Genomic DNA, 24884 nt, shown 5'->3' with positions numbered 1-24884 from the left:
AATCCATCCCAACATCTTATTTGCCTAAATATGTATGGGTCTTTGAAATGTCCTTTGAATTGGTTGGAACATCTTCCTGATACCCTCCTTAATTAATGAATTGGACAAAATCTTGGACAGGTGTTCATTTTATAAATGCAGGAAAATCCTGACTTTTACCCGTTGTAAAATTTGATCATTTAGCTAGTGGCTACAGAAGGATCTGGAAAATAGTATATTGGAAAAATAAAATACTGTATAAGTAATTCTACCCCACATTAACCAGAAAGTCTTTTACATAAATATATTATTTGGGGACAAAAACAGTCACCATACTTTGTTAGTAACGATGCAGTTTTTCTACATTGCCTCATCTATTTTGAAAGCAATCTTCTTTTCTTTCTTCTTTTTCTTTAGCTTTGAAAAGTTTGTTTTCCTCCTGGTTCTGAGCAACCCCCCATTCATGGAATAAAATCTTTAGGAGAAGGTGCAGTTTCCTAAACCAAAGCTAGGCATTTTTGGCATCTGACCTGAAGAGGCATTTAGAAGCTTGAGCAAAACAAATTGCTGTTGGGTGGGACAGAAACTTGGAAAAAGGAACAAGAGACACCTTCTTTCATCAGTCTCAATTTTACGTGAGATCAAAGACCTCAAGTTAACTTTTTTGGTTTAGTGTCTCTCAAAGTAAAAGATTTTTTCAAAACCCTCCAAAATAAATCAACAAACAAAAACCTTTGGAAGCCTACAAAGGGAAGGCGACTCTAATTGAATCACTTTAGGGATTTTAGAATTAATTGTAAAACCCTTAGCACCAAGACAGCCTACAAACGATTCTTTAAAAATATAGCTAGGGCATTAATGTTTTGGGAGAACACTGATCCAAAATAGGCCTCTCCATTCACTTAGAACCACACCTAAATCATTCCAAATAAATAACAATCTAACTTATTGTGAAAGATCTTTAGTCAAGGATACTTGACCTGAATATGGAATTATGAAAATATTTCTCAACTGCTTTTGTTCGCTTACAACTCTCTGGAGCTGCAAGTAATTCTTGCTAGTTATGCAACTCATATTAAAGTCTCCAAGCACAGGGGCACCTGGGTGGCTCAGTGGGTTAAAGCCTCTGCCTTTGGCTCAGGTCATGATCTCAGGGTCCTGGGATCAAGCACCACATCGGGCTCTCTGCTCAGCAGGGAGCCTGCTTCCCCATCTCTCTCTGCCTGCCTCTCTGCCTATTTGTGATCTCTATCAAATAAATAAATAAAATCTTAAAAAAAAAATCTCCAAGCACAATTTTTCAAAGGTGTCTGGGACATTACTCCACAAAACATCTGATAGTACCACTTGTTTTTTCATCAGCTCCTCAAATCCTTAAGCATCACATGTGGGTGGTGAGAGTCTTTCATCACTAGGAGGTGATTCTATCCAAGCATAGACCAATTCCAGAAATTAAAATAACAGAACACAATGAGGATTTTGAATCAAACACCAATATATCTATTTGAGAAAAAAATGTAGGCACTGCCCCGTCTGATGCTCCTGGCTGGTAAGAAAGAGAGAAATAAAGATAGAAAGAGAGAGAGAGAGAGAGAGAAAGGAAAAGAAAAGAAAAGAAAAAAGAAAAGAAAAGAAAGAGATAGATGGCTAGATAGAGGAAGGAAGGGCCCAATTCCACACAGACTAAGGCAGTAGCAGGAAAACTCTATTTAGTGGTCTTTCCCAAGAAGCAGACCTCACTTTCTCAAGATAATGATGCCCTCTCGGGTTCTGTGAGAGGCAGCTGGCCTTTGCAAAAATGCCTCCATGACTTTCCTGGAGAAGCGCTCATTGCTGGAAGTGGGAGAAGAAAGCCTGGCTGGATTAAAGGGCACATTCTCCTTTCAAAGACTTTATACTAGAAGGAAATGCGGTGGGGTATCAGAGTTCTCTCAGAATTCCAAAATGTGGGAGATTAAGGGGCTCTGTCAAGGCCCACAGCCATGTCCTTGAGGACTCTGTCACACTCGTCTTGCAGTTCTGACCTCTCTTCCTCCATATGGTTCCCAGCAAGGTAGGAGAACGAGTCTCATTAAGGAGGGCTCTTGTCAACTATCAGGAGTTTGTTCTTTAATTGTAAGAGAAAAGCCAGCAGAAAGACAGGTAATCATCAGATTTTGAGAATCCTGGCCCTGTAGTGTCGGCGCTTCCCAGTGTGCGCTCAGCTCTCTTGTTCCCTGTGGCATCCCACAAAGCTGACCATACCTTTTTTCTTGAATTATTTTATCCTCTTGACTTATGTGACAATCACCTCTTGTCTTTCTTTTCTGGTCAATTCCTTCTCTGTCCCCTTTCTAGGTCTTCCTTCTGTCCTTGAACTCTAAACGTTGCTGTGCCATGGAGCTCTGCTGGGTGCTATCTTCTTACGGGTTCAGTGATTCTTGGTTTCATACACCACCAATGTGTGGGCAACTTCGAAGTATTTTATCTTTAGTCTGAGTCTTTTTTTTTTTCCTGAGCTTTATACCCAAACTACTACTACCACCACCACCACCACTACTACTACTACTACTACTACTACCACTTCTTCTACTCCTCCTCCTTTTGGGGGGGGGGTAAGTTTTGGGTTTGGGAGCCATTTTACTCTTTGAAAGGAGTAAACGCTAATTTAAAATAATTAATCTATTTATCAAAAACTTATCCAATTCTTATGTGCCAGACACTACCCAAAGAGCTTTATAAATAAAAACTATTAAACCCGGGTCATCTGGGTGGCTCAGTGGGTTAACGCCTCTGCCTTTGGCTCAGGTCATGATCCCAGAGTCCTGGGATCAAGCCCTACATCAGGCTCTCTGTGAAACGGGGAGTCTTCTTCCCCCCGCCCCCCACCTGCCTCTCTGCCTACTTGTGATCTCTGTCAAATAAATAAATAAAATCTTTAAGACCAATCAACCAAACAAACAAAAAACTGTTAAATCCTAATGACAACCAGGTAAGAACTATTCTTACTTTCATTTAATGATCACTAGATGGACAAGAAAATCGTAGTCATTCACACAGCTAGTAGGTATCGTGCTCTGTACACTATACATTGCTCTCTCTCCTGATTGACACTTTTACTTTGATATTTCAAAGGCTTCTCCAACCAAAAACACCCAGAATGGAACTCTTGATTTCCCTCCTCAGTATCTTACTCCTCTTCCAATCTTCTCCATCACAGCACATGATTCCATTCGCTATCCAATTGCTTGAGTACACAGTTAGAGTAACTCTTGATGCTTCATTTTTTCCAACTCCTCGCTTCCAAATGGTTCCCTAATTCTATCAACTCTCCTTCAAAAATGTATCTTGAAATTCATGTACTTTTTTCTGTCTCCACTACCACCATCTTGATATAACAATGACAACAACAATAATAATGGCTAATGTTTACTGATGTGTTTTAAGCTCTTTCTATATATTAATTCATTATAACATTGTTAGGAGATGGATACTGTCAGAAACATTGTGAAATGAGCAAAAGAGATCCTTTCAATGGAATGTTGACATTGCCTGGAGACTTTCAGGGTGGGAGGTTGTCTAATTCTATGGAAGTATGAGGCTTTGTCTTTGGCTAGACAGAGGTTTCCTTGTAGAGAGTTGTGATGACACAAATGTTTCCAATGCATAGTGATGGAAATTTCTTTTCTGTTCATGTCAATGCAAAGGATTTTGGTCAGGTAGAAAATACAGACTTTCTAAATCCAATTCTCATTTGAACAAGTTTTAACAATTCACTAGTGTTGGGTCCGAGGCTACAAGAATGCAGGAGGAACAATAGAAATGACCGCTGGGCCGCCATCTTCCAGCACCCCCCCCCCCGCCCCCCCGCTTTCTTAGCCCTTGACTCTCCTGCCAAAAGGATGTATGCCCAGGTCATGTCTCCATAGGTAACCCAATACCTATGCAGGAAACAGGAGCATCAAGACCCCCCCCCCCATACCCTTCAATCACCAAATACCTTACCATGTATGGATGTGAGCCCATGCCCTGCCTTGGCCAGATAAAAGACTCCGCCGACTCCCTCCTGGCGTGACTTGCCGGACTCCCCCTTCCCAAGTTGTGGAACCTCGCCCGAGAGTGCCGACCTCCTCCTGGCGTGACTTTCCTGGCTCTCCTTCTCTTGAGACCCAAAACTTCACCGGAGAGTGCCTTTAATAAATCTTGCCTTGTGCCTACCTTGCCTGGTGTTGTGTTTACCTCACCTGTAAAACTTGACAACTAGTTCCCTTAATGATTTAGGAGTTAAATAAAAACATTGACATGTTCTCTTTTTTTTATTTATATGGATCACAATTTTACTTTTTTGAAAATTATGTTTTAACATAACTATTTCATCCCAATTTATAGAGGATAACATTGGGGCACAGAGATTTCTAATGTGCTACTGCTAAATAAATGGGAAACCATGCCCGTTGACTTCAAAATCCATACTCTTTACTGCGTCACCATACTGGCTGTCAGGTAGCCTTGTAAGCCATGACCACTGAAGCTACTATGTCTCTGTGGGACACAGCCACTAGACTGTTTTTTTTCCCCTCTCTTACCTTACCAAGCCATTCTTCATGCTTTAGGTGGAGGGGATCTTAAAATGTAAAACTTTAAACAGTTTCTCAGTATACCCAGAAGCAAAGCCAAACTACTTACACAGGTTACATTATACCCTTCTCCATCTTCATTTCCTGCTCTTCTCCCCCTGGTCACCAGTCTCCACCCCCACTAGTCTTCCTCCTCTTCCTTAAATGTGTGTAATTCTTTCCTGACTCAAGATCTTGGCAGGTGGGTCACTCCCTGGACAACTCTCCTTCTCTCTCTCAGCTTAGAATAACTCCCACTCATCCTCCGGGCTTCAGCTGACAAGTCCCTTCTCAGAAGACTTCCTGACCCACCCCTCCCCTCACCTCTCTGCCCCCCCCCCGCCGCCCCTGAGCTGCTGGGGTTCCTGTTAGACTCTCTTAGAGCCCCTCTTCATTTACTCATAGCGGTTGTCAGACCCTGAAAATCAAGTGTGAATCTTTATGTAGTAACTCTCTCCCTTACCATACCAAATCTCTGTGAAGGCAAAACTTCCCATAGTAGACACTCAATAAATAAACACTTTTAAATGAGCAAATGAGTGGACACACAGAATGGTGAGAGTTGATGCTATGAGTGAGTTGGTATTGGATTGGTTCTTGGGTCTAAAGCCTGAAAGCAAGCTAAAGAGGACACAGTCTTGAAACTCAAAAAGAAATTAAATCATACCTGTCCGTTCCAGGTATGGGCCTGGCAAACGAAAACTTTTTTGTGTTGTGGAAGTTTCTTATGGTCTTTTAAAAAAAATGTATTGTGCCCAAATTCAGTAGTGGGCTTCTCCATTTTATATTTTTTATAGCTATACTCAGGCAGTATGTGCTGATCTCATTTTGTTTTGATGGGGTATTAGTCTATCATGTAGCTTGCAGCAAGTTTAAATTCTATGTCTATCACACTTCGATTCAATCTCAATAAAAATGTTGTTTTATCGAAGACAAGGATTTGGGGGCAGCTGTGAGCCAGAGGCTACCTTCAGTAATTTATCCATAACTCTGATGTCACATTGTCTTATCACACAAGCAGCTACCCCAGTGAACGCTCTGAGGCATTTTGGAGTTGTTCCTACGTTAGGAGAACCCAAGAAGAGCTCCTCTTTTTCGTCTACTCTTTGAAACTCAAAATGCACAGAAAAAAGAAAAGATAGGCCACTAACTGTAGGTAGCAGATACAAACGGAGCCAAATTAAGTCTTTGCAAACAGAAAATGAGGCTATGAGAGTCATTTCAGATCATCTTCCTTTCCTATTGCTTTTCTGACCTATACATACAGAACACACACAGTTTAAAAGTTGGATTTTTCCTTGAGGCTGGTCTGATTATTTAAAAAGCCATGTCCCAGGGACTCGCATGCCATTATAGCTTACAATGCTATTAGTGCATTTGTAGTTTTCAACTTAATACCAAAATGGAGTTTTTAATGCGTATCATTTTCCCAGATTTTGATAAAAATCTAAAATAGTGTAAACTCAGAAAACTTTCCATGGACCTTTTTTTTTTTTCTTCACGTGGAGTGAAATTGGTTTATTTTGCAACTTTGTAAAGGTTTCTTTCCTTTAATTCAACAAGTTTGGCAAAGCTTCCCAATGAAAAGTTCAGTTCATTAAAAATGACCTTAATGGACTTAACATATATTGGTGGTGACAGGATCCATACTTTATTTTGGCACACGTGGATCCCATTAATTTGTCTTTGTCACTCTCTGGGGCAGAGCTGAGCAATACTTCAGATTTAGTTTTCTGAAAGTAGCTACAGAATGAGCAATCAGTGGAGGCCTTGGGAGGGGCTGACAAATTTAGAACTTCTTGGTTTGCCATAAAGCCTTTTCTAATGACTACATAAAAATGGCTCTGTCTGCTCTGCTGAGGTTGTTACTGATATTTCTGTCTCGTTGCACGTTGGGAACAATCTATGGGGATCGACTCTGTTTAACCCAGAGTTGAGAGAGGATGCTTTTCCACCCAAGCTCTTTCTTAACTTTCCTTATTAATTTTTGCAATTCCCCGTAGGTCCCTTTTTAGTCAAAAAGAGGTAGTTAAGCTTTGTCCTCTAGAATAAGTTCTGTTGGGAGTTTGATGCTTGCAATGGAAAAAGGCTCGATGTACAGAAGAGAGGCAAGACGGTGGTGTTAGCTGGGGCACCACTGGCTGAATTTCAGCTTAGATTGTACTTTTCTCTCCCATACTGGTAGATAAAACATCAGCCTCGATTTCTCCATTTGTGAATAAGTGACTATTACATGTTTTTATTCCCTGCAAGTTTCTCTGGGAAGAGGCATGATGCTGGAAAAGGCCCAGTCATAATCCCAGGTAATGAAAGTTATGGAAGGAAGAGAGCTTCCTGTATACTGTGTACTTTATATGCACTAACTTAATCTTTGTCATAATCTTTGTTATTATGCTCATTTTGCAAATGAGGAAATTGTAGCCAAAGGGTTAAGTGACTTGTCCAGGGTCTCCTGTAGCTGGTGGTGGACCCGAGAAGAACACCAGGCCAGTCTTTCATGGGAGCCCACACTTCACCCCTGCTGGGCATATTGTTGCTCTTTACGGAGGTCTGATCAATAATTAAACTGCTTTTTACTTAGATCTCAGCAGGGCTGTCTCCTTAGTTTGAGCCCACAAATACACAGACTCAACCCTCACCGACTCACATAGTCGGCAGCATGGTGTATTGAAAAAAATTTCAATTTTAGGAAATTACCTATGGTTTCTGCAGCCTTTTCTCAATGTACAAGTGAGGATTGCTGAGGTATGTATTTTGTACGTATACAAAATACCTGATCATTGGCTATGTGAAAATATCCAATAATCCTTCCTCAAGTACTGGTTTTGGAGCGAAGATTCAACTAAGTTCTACTGCGATGTGCCAAACATCAGTTCTATCAACATCCCCCAATTCTTTCCATGTATGTTGTGTTCTTCTCTCATTTATGCTCATATTTGTGAATTACCACACCCTAGCTGAACTATGCTAATATTTTAACTCAGAAAAACATATGGTTGTGGAGAGAATTTGGGAATTCAATAAATAATTTTCTTACACTTCTTTTTAAATCCGTAACACTATTACGCTGTGCATACCAAAACACCAGATTGCATTTTTAAAATATAGCTCGCTCACTTGTTCAGTCTGTGGATAAATGACCAACCTTCAGGACTATGGACACAACCCTATCATTCCTGCAATGACACACTCAAGGTTCCTTGAAGGCAAGGACTACTGGGTTTATTTTTACAGTATTTGAAACTGGTGCAAAGCTTGGGACAGAGCAGGTGACTTATGAGCAAATTTAGCTTCTTTTGTTAGGAGATGTGAACAATTTAGCAGGTGTGTGGACTCTCCATAGTCATCTAAAATACCTAATCAGCCAGAGAACTTATATTAAGTGTGCTCTTGCAGAGAGCATGATGGAAGAGAATGACTTGGGTAGATGGGAAGGAAGCCAGAAAGGAAGGAGTTGAAAGTGAGCAAGGTCATGACTATTGTGGGTTAAGGCTGATTGGGCAGTATAGGGCTTTAGTTTCTATGATGTGCCAATTCTCAAAATTAAAGGCTTTTGTAGCTTTTTTTTTTTTTCATCTTGTAATTCTAATGTTCAACCTTATTCTGCTTGAACATCCCTTATGTTGGCTTAATGATCTACAGATCATATTTAAACTGCTTTATCTTAGATGAGATGATTTTTGATTCTCAAGACATATATATATACATATATATATATATATATATATATATATATATATATATATATGATATTCCTTTTATTTCCTATAGCCTGAGATTCATGAAGAGAAAATAATTCAGGCACCTTGTGCTGAGGATATAAACAGCAAAAGTATCTGGATCCATTGCTGATGTTTGATTCCTTGAATATTCTTTGGGGGAAAATATAAAAACACATGTCACACAATTAACATTTCTAGTCACTTTTTTTTTTTTTTTTTTTAAATATGAATTCACATTCTTAACTGCTGAGTTCAGCCATCCACATTCTCAGACAACTTTCCTGGATATAAATATGGACTCATGTAAACATATGCTCAAATATTATATATTTAAATACTATTTCCAACAAGGTAAATAAGGCATTTAATGACTCTAGGATCACCATGGCGACTCTTACTGACTTCCCTTTCTGTATCTAATTCCTTACGGGTTCTGTTCACACAGATGCATGACAGGAATTTCCCTTTGCTTCTTATTGAATCAGCCCCATCACTAAGCTGATGCCATCTGGCATCCAGATATCACTGTGGCCTTTGGCCTGCTTGTTTTCCTTGTGCTTTATCCTTTTTTTTTTTTTTTTTTTAAATGGCTTACACCAAGGTTATTTATGGCAATGCATTTAAGGCCTATTGTGTTGAAGCATAAAAATGTTTTCTTAACCGTGCAAATAAAGGTGTTCACTGAAAATCTGATGAGATAAGCTAAGATTTTTTTTTAGGGGTAAGATAGGCATAGAGGGCCACCCACTCCCTACCCGGTACATGCTAATGTCTGAAGGAGGGTTGGCTTGCTGAAATGGTTGTGCTGGTCACCTCGTGTCCAAAGTAGTCACCTGTCACCTGTTGCTTGCTCAGAGCCCTCTAAGCACAACTCCTGGCAACTGAAATAAGTCAGGGAGGAAACTGGCTTCCCTAGGTACCCAATGGATCCTTCCTTCCTCTTTCTGGAATGACTTGATTCAGAGAGCAGAAAGTCCAAAAAGAGAAAGGCAGGACATCAGGATCATCAGGCCATAGCCTTTTCGTATGCCTTCCTTAACAGATGACACCCTTCAGAGCACTGAGGGGCCTGTTAGTGGCCTGAGGGAATTAAGGAAATGAACAATTTCCTTCCTATTCCAAACAAGATCAGACTTGTTAGGAAGGCTAGCTGATTAATTTCCCGTGCAGCAACAGTAGACGTACTGCCTTCCTGGGTCCTAGAGGACCCCACTGTATCATTTCTGTCCAAGAAATGGAGCTGTCAAAGCCATCGCTGCATGTAGTTAGCTTGAGGTGGTGGTTGTGTTTCCGCAAAGAGCTCCACCTAAGACTGAAGGTAGGTTAAATATAGGAGATAGGAATTCAAATCAGTAATGTATTAAGCTTCTACCTGGTTAATGAACAGAATTACACTACCACATTGCAGTTCTGATCCCTCAGCAAATAAGAGTGAAATTCTGAAATTCAAAAATACCTAAAAAGCTATTTCCATATATTTGACAGTGGAAGCAACCAGCTGGGCTCAATCTGACATTTAAATTCTAGACAATCAAGAAATGAACTCTTAATTAGAGAGAACAAACTGATGGTTACTAACGGGGAGCTAGGTGGGAGGAATGGGTGACAGAGCTGATGGGGACGAAGGAGGGCACCTGTTGTGATGACCCCTGGGTGATCCATGCAAGTGCTGGGTTGCTATATTGTACACCTGAAACTAACAAAACACTAAAAAATAAAGAAAATGATAAAAAAAAGTAACTGAAGAAATCTAAGAACTAACTAACTAACTAACTAAATAATGAATCCTAAATGATATTTTCATCAGTTGGAGGCAAGCATAACGGTGCCGTCCTCTCAGAAACCAATTTCCATCATTCCATCTGCTCCTTTCTAGTGCTGGAAGAGGATGGTTCTTAGCCTCGTAAAAATGCAACTCAGATCAGAATCTTATTATTTTTAGAAGTCTGTCTCTTACCATAATTCCCTCTGTGTTAACTGAGTAGCAGGAATGTCTGTGGACTCCTTAGCAAGGATCCTCAAAGGCAAATTCACCTTACTGTACTTATTTATAAGATTGTCTGTGCTTTAGTGGGCAAAGATACAGATGTAGTGAAAAGAAGGGCCATATGCTCCCCAGTGTTCATAGCAGCAATGGCCACAGTTGCCAAACTATGGAAAGAGCCAAGATGTCCCTCAACGGATAAATGGATAAAGAAGATATGGTCCATATACACAATGGAGTATTATGCCTCCATCAGAAAGGATGAATACCCAACTTTTGTATCAACATGGACGGGACTAGAGGATATTACACCGAGTAAAATAAGTCAAGCAGAAAGAGTCAATTATCATATGGTTTCACTTACTTGTGGAGCATAAGGAATAACATGGAGGACATTAGGAAAAGAAAAGGAAAAGCGAATTGGGGGAAATCAGAGCGGGAGACAAACCATGAGAGACCGTGGATTCTGAGAAACAAACTGAGGGTTTTGGAAGGGAAGGGGGTGTGGGGTTGGATGAACCTAGTGGTGGGTATTAAGGAGGGCACATATTGCATGGAACACTGGGTGTGGTGCATAAACAATGAATCTTGGAACACTGAAAAAAAAATAAAATTAAATTAAAAAAAAATCTGGCTACAAGGGAAAAAAAGGATTGCCCATGCTTAATCAGCTTTCCTGGGTAAAGCCCCACATGACTAAGTATCTGTTTAGGGTTAGATCTTGTTCACACTGTCCTGTTCGAAGAGGAGAGACAAAAATACCTTGCTTAAAGATTCTTGCCATGGGTTGTCCAAAAAATCTGGTAAAAACATATGCCTGGATCAAGACAAACCATGGCCACTAGTGAAAAATCAATTTAGAGGATAAAACTCTCCCAAATGGGTTAGGAGATACTTTTTTATATCACAGGAAGATATTCATCATGCTGTTCCATCCTTTGTGCCATATGAATCGAACACATCATAAATAAACCCATCTGTTGCTAGAAAAAAACAGTCCACATCTACAAGTATTTCTTAATAAAGCTGCAACTTTATACAATGAATTCAATATATTAAGGGCATTACCATATTGTGACTTAATTGTGATACTCATTTCAGATATTCTTTTTAATAGGTTTTATTTATTTATTTTGATTTCTTAAAAGATTTTATTTTTTAATATTTTTTATTTTTCAAATTTTTTTATTTTTTAAAGATTTTATTTTTTTTTTTTTGACAAACAGAGATCACAAGTAGGCGGAAAGGCAGGCAGAGAGAGATGGGAAAGCAAGCTCCCTGCTGAGCAGAGAGGCTGATGAGGGCCTTGATCCCAGGACCCTGAGATCATGACCTGAGCTGAAGGCAGAGGCTTTAACCCACTGAACCACCCAAGTGCCCCAATTTTATTTTATTTTTTTAATACTATTTATTAGAGATAGAGTGAGAGACAGAGAGCACCAGCAGGGCAGGGGGCAGAGGGGTAAGGAGAAACAGACTCCCTGCTGTGCCGGGAGGCCGACACGGGATTCCACCCCAGGACCCTGGGATCATGACCTGAGCCGAAGGCCAACACATAACTGGCTAAGCCACCTCGGCACCCAATTTTAGGTGTTCTCTGGCTGATATCTGCACGTGTATCTTCTACATGGCGTTTAGTTCAGGGGAACAACCATACCAGTACATGCTTCTGTTCTATAAAGTTTTAGTTATGTCTTGGAAATTCAGTGTTTACTTTTTAATCAGAGTTTCTTTCTTTTCTTTTCTATTTTCCTAAACACACCTTAGAGTGATTACTTTCCAACATATATTTGGCCAGAGTGCTAACCAATTATTATTATTATTTTTTTCATTCTGGGGTGGCCACAAGCATCCAGTATTCACTAACAGCATCTCCGTATGCTAAAGACTTTAAGCTACTGGTTTTCCTATATTGTTTAATGAGATAGGCTGGCGATAATATTTTTATTTTACATCGGGGAACTAAATGATATTTACTGTTTTTACTATGGAACTCTTCCATAGTAGACCAGAGCCAAAGTGAGAGATAATAGTTCTAGACCATGATTCAGGCTTCTCTGATGAGTTCAGGAGTGACGGCCACAGCTTCTAAACACTACTATTTAATTTAAGCAATGTGAGTCTCTTCAGTGGGGGGAAGGAAAAGACTTGCTGACAGTATATCATTTGTTCATTATACTATGGAGAGTAATTATAGGTTGCTGCATACATTTAGAAACTAGTCTATGTGGTTTAGAAAAGAAAGAATTAAGACCATGCAAAATTATGTTTTTTTAAATTCAAAATCAATAAAAAAATAATGTGACATGTTGGACCCTTCCTAGGGTTCAGTGTGCTAAACATGTAAAGTGCATTAAGACGTGGAAACCATATATCTTTCATTACATTATTCTACAGCTGTCACTTATTTCGTTTTGGTATAAAAGTAATTATTGTTCTGAGCATAATAGTATACATTTCCTTTACCCGACACCAGCGCTCCAATTACAATCTACTTCAATTCAAATTAATCATGCCAAGATGGCAATTCCATTACACCGGGAGTAAAATTTAATAATCTAATATATGGCTATAGTTTCAATGGTGAAATCTATGTGGTTAGCTACTTTAGGGATTTATTAAGATTAAAGTTAAACATAATGCATCTTAATCAGACCTTTAGTTAGAAAACTCTCGTTACAAAACATGGTTGACCAGGGTCTATGCAATTCTTCTGCAGGGACATTAAGCTCCACTTAAAACCTTCATTTTGAGAGCTATCTAATAATGGGAAAGATGTTAAATTATTGATATAAGATGTTTTGATTTAATTTCAACTTTATTATATTATTTAACATCTGTTATAATGCGATACTGTGTATAGGGTTATGCTTCAGACCAAATGACAAAATGTTGTGTACAAGAGAGCAGAGTTTATTTACATAGAATAATATATCTCCTTTTAAATGTATCTAACCTAAGAATGCATATAGGAACAGTTAGCTCCAATTATATGGCATCTTTCTGTGTCTTAAACAGGGACTTAGTGGATAAAGAGCTAATCCCCATCTAAAATAAACCACTTACTTCCTCTCTAGCAGCAAAAAGGCCTGTCCAGCCGGGCACTAGCCAGAGAGAAACAAAAAGTTTTAAGTCCTCATATAGTCATGTAAAGGTTGCACTGTGATCTTTAAACACTGCCTTTCCTCCAAGGTTCTGCAATCGTTAATTGCTTTTTTTAAAAGTCATTTTTCCAAAAAGTAGGAAAACGTGCTGTAGTAACTTCACAGCACAAAATTAATTTATGTTTTGCTTATTGTTCTTTTAAGTCAGAAATGCATTGTCAAATGTGAAACCAAGTGACCGCAAAACAAATTTCATTTCTCTATAAATGAACTTTGGTCATACCAATCTTGAAATTTTGAAATTCTTTTTTAATCCTCTGCTGTTTTGGGTGTGATTCAGAAACACAATTCGTGGTCTGGCATACCATATCCGACTGAGATCCAAACAAGATGGATCTGAGAAAATTCTAAATTACTATTGAATATATAGATTACACTGTTAATTTTTATCTCTGGTGAAATTTAAACTATAGGTTGAATTTAGAAACCATTTCATATCCTACATGCTAATATACTTCCTTTGCCTTCAGACATATTTTACCAATGCTTTATCTTTTGTGAGTGGCTATATTGCAAAGCTGGGATATAAGGAATGTGAAAAGCTGCCCAGACTTTCCCATCAAATCTATGTTGCATCATCAGAGGGAGGCTGGGCCTTCTCACCTTGACCCTTTGGAAAAGAGGAGGTCAGATTTTGGAGAAGAGGGGGAGGTGATCCCCCTTCATTTTCTTACTTCCAAACTGAAAAGTATTTAGAGAGCAAACATGCAATCAGACGTTTTGAGAAATACCCAGGAACTGATAAATCTCCAGTGGGACAGCCCTCAAGGTTCATTTCGACCCTTGGCAAGAGGATTCCACCTGGTTCAAAGCCTAGGGAAGCCACATCCAGTGAGACATGACTTTCTTAAAACCAGTCAGTTTCAAAAGCAAAACATCTTGCAGTTTTTAAAACTTACGAGGGCTCTTCTGACACAGCGGCTCCTTCTTCTAGCTCTTGAGCTTGCTTGTACCATGGAAGCTTGGCCTCTACTGGAAGCTTCTCTGAGAATTAAGTGCATGCACATAAGAGAGAAGAGGTTAGAACCAATTTGGAATTTTACAGAAATTCCTTTATCTCCTCACCAGTTCCTGATTTTGCACTACTTAGAAACCATGCCGATAACTGCAAGTGGTAAGTTTTTAGGTAAATTCCTCTCTCTCTCTTTTTTTTTTTTATTATAAAGTCCTGTTTCTGAGGATGGTTATATTAAGAAAAAAATTTTTTTTAATGTTTAGTAATACTAATCTACTAGTCTTTTTGCTGCCCTTTTATTATGTTGAAGAGCAAAGAGGAGTTTTTTTTTTTATTATTATGAAAGTCATTAGTAACACTGACTCAACATGTATACAAAGAGTCATCAAAGCATCTCTTCACGATTTCCTATTAAAAAGATAGAATATTTATCTTTAGAGACGAACACAAAGTGCAATAAATTATACTGTAATACTTCAACAATTTCTGACTCGTTTTTCCTTTTTCTTTCTGGGGAAGTGATCTATGCCACATTGTCACAAACAAACTAGGCTGCCACTCCAAAATTCAAAAAACATTGCTCTGGCTCCTCCCGCACCCCCTTAAGGCTCATGGACAGCCAGAATATGAACAATTTAGGGTCCATAACCCATAATTTGACTGCTTCACCTCTTTATCTAGCTTTGGCCACATAATTCAGGACAAGCTTCCTAACTACTTCCTGCAAAAAAAAACAAAAACAAAAACAAAAACAAAAACAAAAACCCAGAAAACTGTAAAGTAGAAAAAGAAAGACAGGGGTTCTAACTGCTCCTACAGAAGTAACTGCCAAGATTCCCATTTTGACATATTTATTAGGATCATTTATAGGGATATTTGCCTTTATAGTATGAGCCAGTGAAGCTCTATCACCATTTTATGACATATAATTGTAAAGATGAAAGAAATATGCCTCTCTATGCATACACCATAGAATTATATGGCATTTTAATGATGTTTAGAGAGCCACGCTCACTACTTAGTTGTGAAAATCCAGATTTCATTCTTGATAGTTAACCACAAACTGCTTCTCTTTCTCTGAAGCGGCCTGGTAAAGACAGCGCTAATAAATAATGGACTATTTAAGTTAGGGGCATCACTTCTTGTCCTCTGTGTGCAGCAATCTTTTCTTGTCAGAAGACAAAGCGAGTGAGAAACATAAAACTGCTAAGGCCAGAAGGATCTGCTAACGTTTAAACACAGGGACACGGGCCCCCTATGCATACATCGTTTTACAGGTAGCCCATGTCTCCCAACTAAGTGACTCAGGCAACCGTGCTATGTCTGCCATTTCTGTTTCAGGGAGGAGGCGTTCAGCCGGCACTGTGAGGCCTGCCATTCTCTATTGTCTGTTGGAAGCGGATCCTGTCAGAGGTACTCGTGGCCTCTTCCTCCTGTAGCTGAGGATGCTGATGATAGTCAGGAGTGGAAGATGACACATGTGGAAAACGGACTGTATTAATTAATTAATTAATACTCAGGCAGTGAGCTAAGCATCCTGTCTGCACTATATCTCATGTAATACTCACATGATCTCTGAGGTAGTTACTATTACTAGCCCCATTTACAGATGAGGAAACTGAGCTTCAGTTTACTGAGAAATGGAGGGAGAGAGATGTATTTATTACGCCGAATCAGGATTTGGGGTATTTTTGGTTTTATTTCCATCATATTATTTAGATTTCATGATGGCATTCACTCCCACCAAGGGCACTCTATAGTAAATAAAGAGGTACACAGTGGCTGATTTTCTGAGAAATGTAATGGTTGAATTAAGAAACAAAAGGGAATCATATTTAATAATAGGAGGTAGCTTATAATAAGGAGTTCTCTACTTCTGAATTGTTTGCGACTTGGGTATTTTCTATTTTCTTGACATGGTTGGCAGCAATATCAGCAAAGTAAGTCCAATCAGCGTAAGTGCCAGTCTGTGCAATTGTAACAAACCTTGCTCACTCAGTAGAACTTCTCTAAAATTTGCTTTTTATAAACTATTTGCAGTATCTGTTAAAGTCCGATTTATTCCAGATTTCCATTTCAAATTATGGTTCTGGAATCTTGTCTCATATTAATGTTTTCATTTTCAATTTAAGAAGCAACCCCTTCCTGTTTTAGCCATGTAAAGTATGAGGTCTCCTAACGCATTGCTGCTTCCCAAAGTAGACACTCTCTGATTGACTGATTGACCGCATTATTTTTAACAGCAAGAAATGTGACTAGTAAATTACACATGTATTTCTCCAACATCTCTACAATATCTCCTTTTCAGCACATGCAGTTGATACTTTTCAGCAACAGTCTTCAAACAGCTTCACAGCCCAGCAGAGAATTATGTAAGTATGTAGCACTTAATAACAATTTGCAAGCAAAATGATTGGAAAGATTTTTAGGAAGAGTTAAGTCCACTTAGTAGAGTCTAAGGTCCATACAAGGGTTAATTAAGAACACCAGAGATCTTTAAAATTATCCCAGGAGTTTCTAACAGTCCCCAAAGAAGAAACGGAACAATGAAAAGACCCGTAACGGAGCACCTGTTGAGTTACCTTTGGGTTTATAGCAGGGAGTGGGTATGATGCATTCCTCTTTTATGTGGGGCTTGGTTTTGGGGCTACAGCCTCCTGTGTGCATCCCACGATGGTCGATGCAGAGGACCACACGATACCTGAGGCCCTGGCCACATGTCACCGTGCACTGGAAGGAGAATGCAAGAGAGAGGAGACTCATAGCCAAGCTTTGTTTCCTTTGCCTCGTTTCTCACCCAAGAGTCTTTTTAGGGCTGCTTTTAGATTAAGGACTCCCGGTGGCTTGGTACCATTTCTTACCATTCATGGAGTCTTTGTTCTATTTGGCTATTTAGGGTGAAGGTGGCTGAAAATTCAATCACTTTCAATTTCTTAGATTTAGATCAGTTCGGCAGCATTCCTTAAGCACCCCCGTGTGCTGAGTCCCAAACCAAGCCACAAAAAGAAGGAGAAAAGAAACTGTAGAGTGCGCTCACTTTTGATTACTAATACTGCATTTGACTTTATTTACTCACTTCGTTAGCTCCCACATGGACATTAACCCTTTGTAAACTGCCATCATAGTAAATTTATAATGCAGCATGGCTGATCCGATTGACTACACTGACATGGTCAAAAATGTTTCAAGGGGTTGACTCAATGGCCAGATGTAGACAGCACCTCCAGTGCTTCTAGCTGCCAGGGAGCAAGTCTAGATAGAGAGAAACGTCACAGCTCTGATCCTGCTGCCCCAAAGCCACACAGTGAAGTAAGAAGTCTTTTGCCAACTCTGTGGCTCAGGGCACAGAGTTTACCTCCTTATCTTTCTATCTCTTTTGCCATTTTAAACCTTTTGAATTAGCAGCTAGGAAACCCCAAATAACATATTATTTAAGCTGCTGCAATAGTCTCCCTATGTTCTAGAATGTTCTGCTTTTAATTATCCTACTTCCTCCCTGTTCTACTTATTTTTCCATTTCCATTTCACATTTTTTTCAATGAAAATACAGATAGTTTTAATCGGCATCTACTCTTTACCCTTTTGGGGTAAGAAATAAAACCCAAAACCCAACTGTGGTCTACTGAGCTCTATCATCGGAGCAGCTTCTAGACATTGTGGATCAGTCATTTGGCCTCATTGAATCTTGACAGACCCTGGCCTCTCTTTGCCACTTGAGGGAACGTTATGAGAGACAGAGGCTTCTTGGAGTAACTTGAAGAAGTTATGTATATCTACATGTTTACATCTGGCTATGCTGGAGTTGAGGCGTGCCTATGTCAGGAGCTAAACTGGATGACTTCTGGACACCTCGAGAGCAGTGGGGAGCTGCCCAGGGTAGCTGGCGGGGTCATGGCGATGAGAGGGAAGAGTGGACTTACTCTCCTAACGAACAAAGAAAGAGGGCACAGTTACCGGAGACCACTCCTGTGCCAGCCATTTAGGACAGTCAAAAATGTTGCAGGGCTGCACGATGGGCATCTTAGGGGTGTACATGCATTTCCACTCTTCCACTGAGGTGACATGCCCCTGGATGTCCTCCTCCACACAGGAAACTGCCCGGCTCTGGATGCCCCCCCCACACGAGGAGGAGCACGCGGTCCACGGGGTGGCCTCCCACCTACAGAAGCAAGGGGAGTCATCAGGGCGGACATGCACATTGCCAAACCTCCTCAGTGACCTTTCTGACCAACCCCGTTCCCAGTGCCTATTGGGGCAATCAGGTTCTGAGAAGCTACAGTCCAGAAATCGGAAAGCCATCTAATGCCTAATAGCGGACGAGGGAGAGTGAAGGATTCAGTGTTGGCAAAAGTGCTCTGGAAACCTTGAAGCTCTGCGTCAAGTGTAAGAAATAACTCTTTTGAGAGTAATTTTTTGAGAGCTGTCCACAGGGCGACCTGGGCTGTCTGTAACCTACTCAAAAGAGGGCTATTTGGTCCCTCTCCTTATAGTTTGAATATATATTCTGTGTGCCATATTTATATTATTTCATATTTTATAAATACATCTTGTATCTATGTTATATATAATATTTAAAATAGTTACATATTTAAAATAGATTTAATATTTAATATAGATACTTAATATTAGTATTTATAATATTAAAATATAAAAAATATATGTTTACTAAATGTCACTCAATATCTTTGTCAAGATTACAACTGGTTACTCAGTTAACACTAACAGCTTGCACCTGGGCTATTATTTTCTATTTTCAATGCATTGCTTTATCACTTAGCTTCTGGATACTTTTACATTGAGAAGCTCATGAATGGTCAAGGTAGACCAAACGTTCATCCCCTCTCCCTTGTTTCTACAATCATCAGCTTTGGGACTATATGGATTCAGCACAATTTTGATTTTGAAACTAGCCCATCATTACACTAACAAGCAAAAGTAATAATGTTAGGTATTATCTTCTCATTCCCTAACTGTTGAGGGATACTAGCAGTTAGCATTCCCCGGACAAAGAACTGTGGGAATTGTGAAGAAAGTTTGGCTGATGGCATTGGAATCTAAAGATACAGTTACCTAAGGGAGAAGATTACAGTATGATCAATAGCATTTAAGAGAGTTCCATTGATTTTTTTAGATCTCTACACAGCTCTGAAGTATTTGGGACCAGAAGCTGACAGATATTTTTGCCTGATTCTTTTCTCTCCTCCTGCAGATTTAGAGAATATAGAATTTTTAAAAAAAGAAATACTGAGACTGAGCCTGTCTTTCCTGCATATGTTCTGCTTGTTGCTGAGGATTGCTAAGGAACTTCAAGATTTCTCTTAGAATTAGGAGACATATAATTTTAATGAGAGAGAAACAAAATGTCACCAAGTCAATCTACTTGGAAAGTTAAATGTAAAAATATTGCACAGGCATACCGTGGAGATATCAATTATCCTTTAAGTAAGATTTCATGTATATTGGAAACCTGACTTCTCTTTTGCATGAGTGTGGATATGGTATGTTTCCCAGGTAACAGAGGATTTTCCTCCACATTTTCTCTGCACCCTTTGAGTCTAGGCAACAACTGTTACCTCTATTGCCAACAGCCTAAACATGCTGCCAAGTACTGTATTTTCCTATGCATATTTCCCCAGGAGAGACAAAAGAAAATGTTATTATGGGGAAACTGAGACCCTCTGTTTAGCCCTTAGAAGACTTTATGAGCCCTTTCAAGAGAATGAAGCAGCTCTGTAGAGGGTGTCTCTTCAAAAGGCTAAGACCAATTCTCATTTATCTCCATGTAAATCTCTGGAGAGTTTCCCTCTGTATATGGATAACAGGTCTGATTCAGAATGATATATAAGTACATATTCACATTAGATTTGATCTGACAGTGAAGTGGGAATATGTTTTTGAATGCATATTTAATCTCTTAAAACATTAAGATGCCATAAATAAAGCACACTTTCTAATTGGTACTCAAACGTCCCTAAACTTGACCCTTCTAAAGAGACAGTGATTAATTCCTGTCTCAACACTTGGACCTGACCCATAGTGTGATTTCACAAACAGGAATAAGTATCCTTTTTGGTGTCAGCGATCACAGAAAGACAAATGATGCTAACATTATTCTAAGAATTTATAATATGGGTCCATCATATCCATACTTCTATTAAAAAATTTTTTAAAAAATTATTGTGTGATTCTTGCCATAATAATAGGGTTATGAGGAATTTCAAGGCAAAACATGTCTGAGTGCTTTAAAGAAAGTATAATAAAAGCTGAGAGAAGGCATCAGTTAGAATATCTTAAAAAAGGGACCAGGTAAGTGCTTGGGGTAGGGGAAATAAAAGCACATATCCAAGATCCCTGCACTGGAAGAATAAAAAATGAGTTCATATACCACGTATTTTAATTCTGATGGCTTTAAATTTTTTAAACACATAGTGTGTTTAAGAAATTCTCAAAACTAAGAGTGATATGGAAAATTTGTGTATGTTTATTATGATTAAATAAGATTCCGTTCTCCTATTATGTTCAGGTATATGTCTCAAAGATTGAAAGCAAGAAAGAAATCTAAAAATTCATTAACTTTGCTTTGTCATCTATACTTGTGGTCTAAAACCCATTTAAATAATCAATATGGAAAGCCTTCTGCCTCGATCAGAAGGTAGCTGCCATCTGAGAACCATTTTTGAGCCTCAGTTTTAAACTCTGGATCATTTTGGAGACTCAATTCTTCTTGTAGAAACATATTTGTAGAAATTGCTTCCATTTACTAAGATTTTATCAATTAAGCAGAACTTTAGCAGAATCTAACTTTAGAATTAGCTCAGTAACAGAAGTGCACGGAGTAGGAAATACAGTCTGTTTATTTGCGATTGTCCTTTTCCATTGTGATGCACGGACAGGCCAACGTGTACACAGGAGAACATTAAGGAGGCCCGTTTCAATCTATCATTGAGAATACTGGGATTCTGACATTTGGGGGAAATCAGAACGTATAAGAAATGAAGTTTAACCTAAGACAGGCACTAGTCATACCGGAGAAATACAAACAAGAGAAATCACAGATATGAAAGAAACTTAGGAGTGCTATTATAAGAAAAACATAAATTCAATGTTGTTCACCCCTGACACCCAACTTTACTTTTATGATAAAATATATGGCCTTCCCACAAACAGGTATGTGTCCTATAGATACTTATTTTACAGATACAGAAACATTGAAATCAGATGAAATCTTGGTTCAGTTAAATTCATCTTCTCATATTTTCATTCCATTTCTTTTTTCAAGAAGCATTTACTATAGAAGTTTGGTTCTGGATCAAGCCAGCAGATCTATCAGCATTCTGAAGTCATTTATCATCTTTATCAATATAGTCATAGAAAAGTGGGAGGGAGCTAACTAATAGTGGAAAAACTTAAAAAGAAAAAGATTCAATGCCCCTCTCGACATGCTACTGTTAGGATGGTGAAAAGTGGGTTCTGTACCAGTCACTGGAAATATTTAAGTAGAGGCTGGATGACAGCTTGCACTGGGGTACATGTATTATCTAAATCTCTGTGTGCATACCTGTGTGGTATGCACTAAATACACATATGGATATTTGTGCAAATACACTTGTTTATAAATGTAGGGCATATGAGCGTGATCACTTGGAAGGAGTAGGACAGGGGAGCCTCTCTGGGAAGCTGAGCTCAGTGACCTCATGAGCCCCTGTTTGGATTCCATTTCATGAAGCATTTGGAAATTTTCAATCAAACTTTTTTTTTTTTTTTTTTTTTAGTTCAGAATAAAGTTATTTTCTAGGCTTGGTTTGGTTTGAGATTCAGGAAACTACCATGGATTAGTCACACTATTTGTGATCTGATGGAAACTCTGAGTTCTAAAGAGGAGCTGATGCCCTCGAGTCCAAGTGAGCAAAGAAGATAGAGCAAAGGCATCTCCTAGCACAGGGGTTCCGTCAAAGCCTGATTCTAATTTATGTTATCTGGGGACCTGTTTCCAGTGTGGCAGATCATACACTCAAGAACTGGCATATTTTTGAGCCTCTCCAGTTTTCGTATGAATATATTAATAAAGAGAACAAGGTCTCTTAAAAGTTCCTCAGTCACTTTTTTTTTCTTTTCTAGTTGAAAAAAGGCCTGTCCTTTAAAAAAGCAGCACAGCACATGGAATTGGGTATTTTGAGAAAAAAATGTCCCCCAAATGTTCTGAACAATAAGGATGGGAAAACATTGCCTTTTGGTACACAACTATAATTTCTCTGCAACATAAAGAAGATATTTAAAGCCCCTAGGCAGAATAATACCGCATCTGGAATCCCACATTTGTGGTTCTGTGATAATGCCTCTGGCAGTGTTTGCTTAACAGTTAGCAACAGGGCTTTAATGCCTAGGGCCCTACTACAGAGAAACAGAAGAGGACAAACGGAGTGAAAGAAAGACACAACATAACCCGTACATTGTATCTAATCAGAGTCAATGACTGTGTCCACTTCAATGTAATAGGATCCTATCTTAAAATGGTTTTTGAACGACCAGCTTAGAGTTCGAGCAGAAGCAGAGCTCAGGATGGGTTGCAAAATATGCCATCTACCAGCTTACTTTTACAGGAAAACACACAGTCTACAGCTACATAGATACGTAAAAGAAGCAGAAGGTTGATTTACTAATTCTAGTATCAGGATGGTTGATTTACGTACCGAGGAAGGGGATGGTAGAGGTCATAAGGCATGATCTGCTTGTATCCGTCACTGTTAGGAACAATAATGCCAACCCTCTGAGTAGAAGGTACACACAATAAAATAAACACTAAATGATTACATTATACAAATTTTGTTAGACAAATGCAAAACAACATTAATAATCGTCTCTGAAAACAACACTACAACAGTTCAGTATCTTTATACTCTCAGATGTGTGAGGATGGGGCAAGTTCAAGGGCACCGTTTACTATAATTAGTTCTCTGATCCAAGCAGGAAATACCACTGGAAAGGGTGGTGGCGAGAAAACTTGGCACCTCATCACTAACTATGACACAATAAGCTTGTAAATGTTCTTTAATCCCCCCAATTATACATCCTATGAGGTCATTATTATCATCATTATTCATGTTACTTCCAGATGCTCCACAAGCAATTACAGTTACTGTCTCACTCCCGATGAAAGAGAGAGCTCCGTATACGAGTATGTACCTGGGGGTTGCCAAAACGTGGGAATGTGCATGAGCAAGTACGTTTCTTCCCTTGGCATATCTCAAGATTTTAGTAAATATCTGGAAAGCAGTCACCGGGTTATTGTTACAAAGGGAGAGAGAACGAGCGAATATAGTAGGCAACTAGCAATCAAAGCAAGTTTCCTACCAAGATAAAGGCAGAACACTTAAAATGGATAAAAAATATGAAAAATCGTTTTTGTGGTCTATAAAAATGTGATATAATGTTAACCACTATTACAGTGCTGGTTGTGATGGTTGTGACCATTGCTGGTCTATCTGGTGCCCTGAGAAACATGTGAGATTCAGAGACAGACTAAAGGAGCCATAAGAAATGACTTCATAGGGTATATGGCTAATGGATTCACAAGAAATGATATTCTAGGCTGTGTGGAAGTCCCCAGAGGCCTTACGGATTCTAATAAACTACATTAAACTGCCTCACTGATTTCAGCTAAAGCTTCTAATTGGCAAGATTTTCTTGCAGCATCCCCTGGCTTGTGGAAGATTTATGATGAATTGGTCTCAGATAAAACGGCTAGTATAATAGCCCTTCTGTCGAGAGTGGGAGACAGAGAGGGCTCAACACATAGCTGTCACCATGGTACAGAACAGGGTAGGGCATGAGCAGAAGAGATGTATTTTGCAACTGACGAATGATGGGAAGTCCCTCTTTTGAATAATGAAGGAACTCACATAGCCTCTATGTATCCCTGGGGAAGAAGGATGGGTGTATATTTATATATCCACATTTGATATAAATGTTGATGTTTTTATTTAAATGAATAAACTAAGGCTTCAATTTTAATTTCATTCTCTGATATAGGATGACACAATATATTCTTTTTACTTTTTATTTTTTTTAATTAATTTTTTATTAACATATAATGTATTATTAGCCCCACAGGTACAGGTCTGTGAATCGCCAGGTTTACTCACTTTATAGCACTCACCTAGCACATGTCCTCCCCAATGTCCATAACCCCACCCTCCTTCCCCCAACCCCCCTCCCCGCAGCAACCCTCAGTTTGTTTTGTGAGATTAAGATTCTCTTATGGTTTATCTTCCTCCCAATCCCATCTTGTTTCATTTTTTCCTTCCCTACCCCCAAATCTCCCCACTATGCCTCTCAAATTCTCCATATCAGGGAGATCATATGATAATTGTCTTTCTCTGACTGACTTATTTTGCTCAGCATAATACCCTCTAGTTCCATAAACGTCATTGCAAATGGCAAGATTTCCTTTCTTTTGATGGCTGCGTATTCTTTTTCGATGGCTAG

General features: G+C 39.0%; 1 protein-coding gene across 2 annotated transcripts in view; it reads right to left on the bottom strand.

The window, feature by feature from the left end:
- Positions 1 to 24884, bottom strand: part of LOC309846444 (ADAMTS-like protein 1) — a 393439-nt gene that overhangs the window by 201674 nt on the left and 166881 nt on the right. Inside the window, exons 10-13 of one of the 2 annotated variants that reach the window (XM_082695353.1) lie at positions 23090 to 23140; positions 18354 to 18558; positions 16982 to 17129; positions 14344 to 14428 (exon numbers count right to left, since the gene is read on the bottom strand). In XM_082695353.1, coding sequence (XP_082551479.1) covers positions 14344 to 14428; positions 16982 to 17129; positions 18354 to 18558; positions 23090 to 23140 — 489 coding nt within the window. The remainder of the gene's footprint in view (positions 1 to 14343; positions 14429 to 16981; positions 17130 to 18353; positions 18559 to 23089; positions 23141 to 24884) is intronic. The other variant, XM_082695354.1, reaches the window with a different exon arrangement.

Source organism: Mustela nivalis (genome assembly GCF_964662115.1).
Source record: "Mustela nivalis genome assembly, chromosome: 13".
NCBI lineage: Eukaryota > Metazoa > Chordata > Mammalia > Carnivora > Mustelidae > Mustela > Mustela nivalis.
This window is presented reverse-complemented; position numbering and strand designations above follow the sequence as displayed.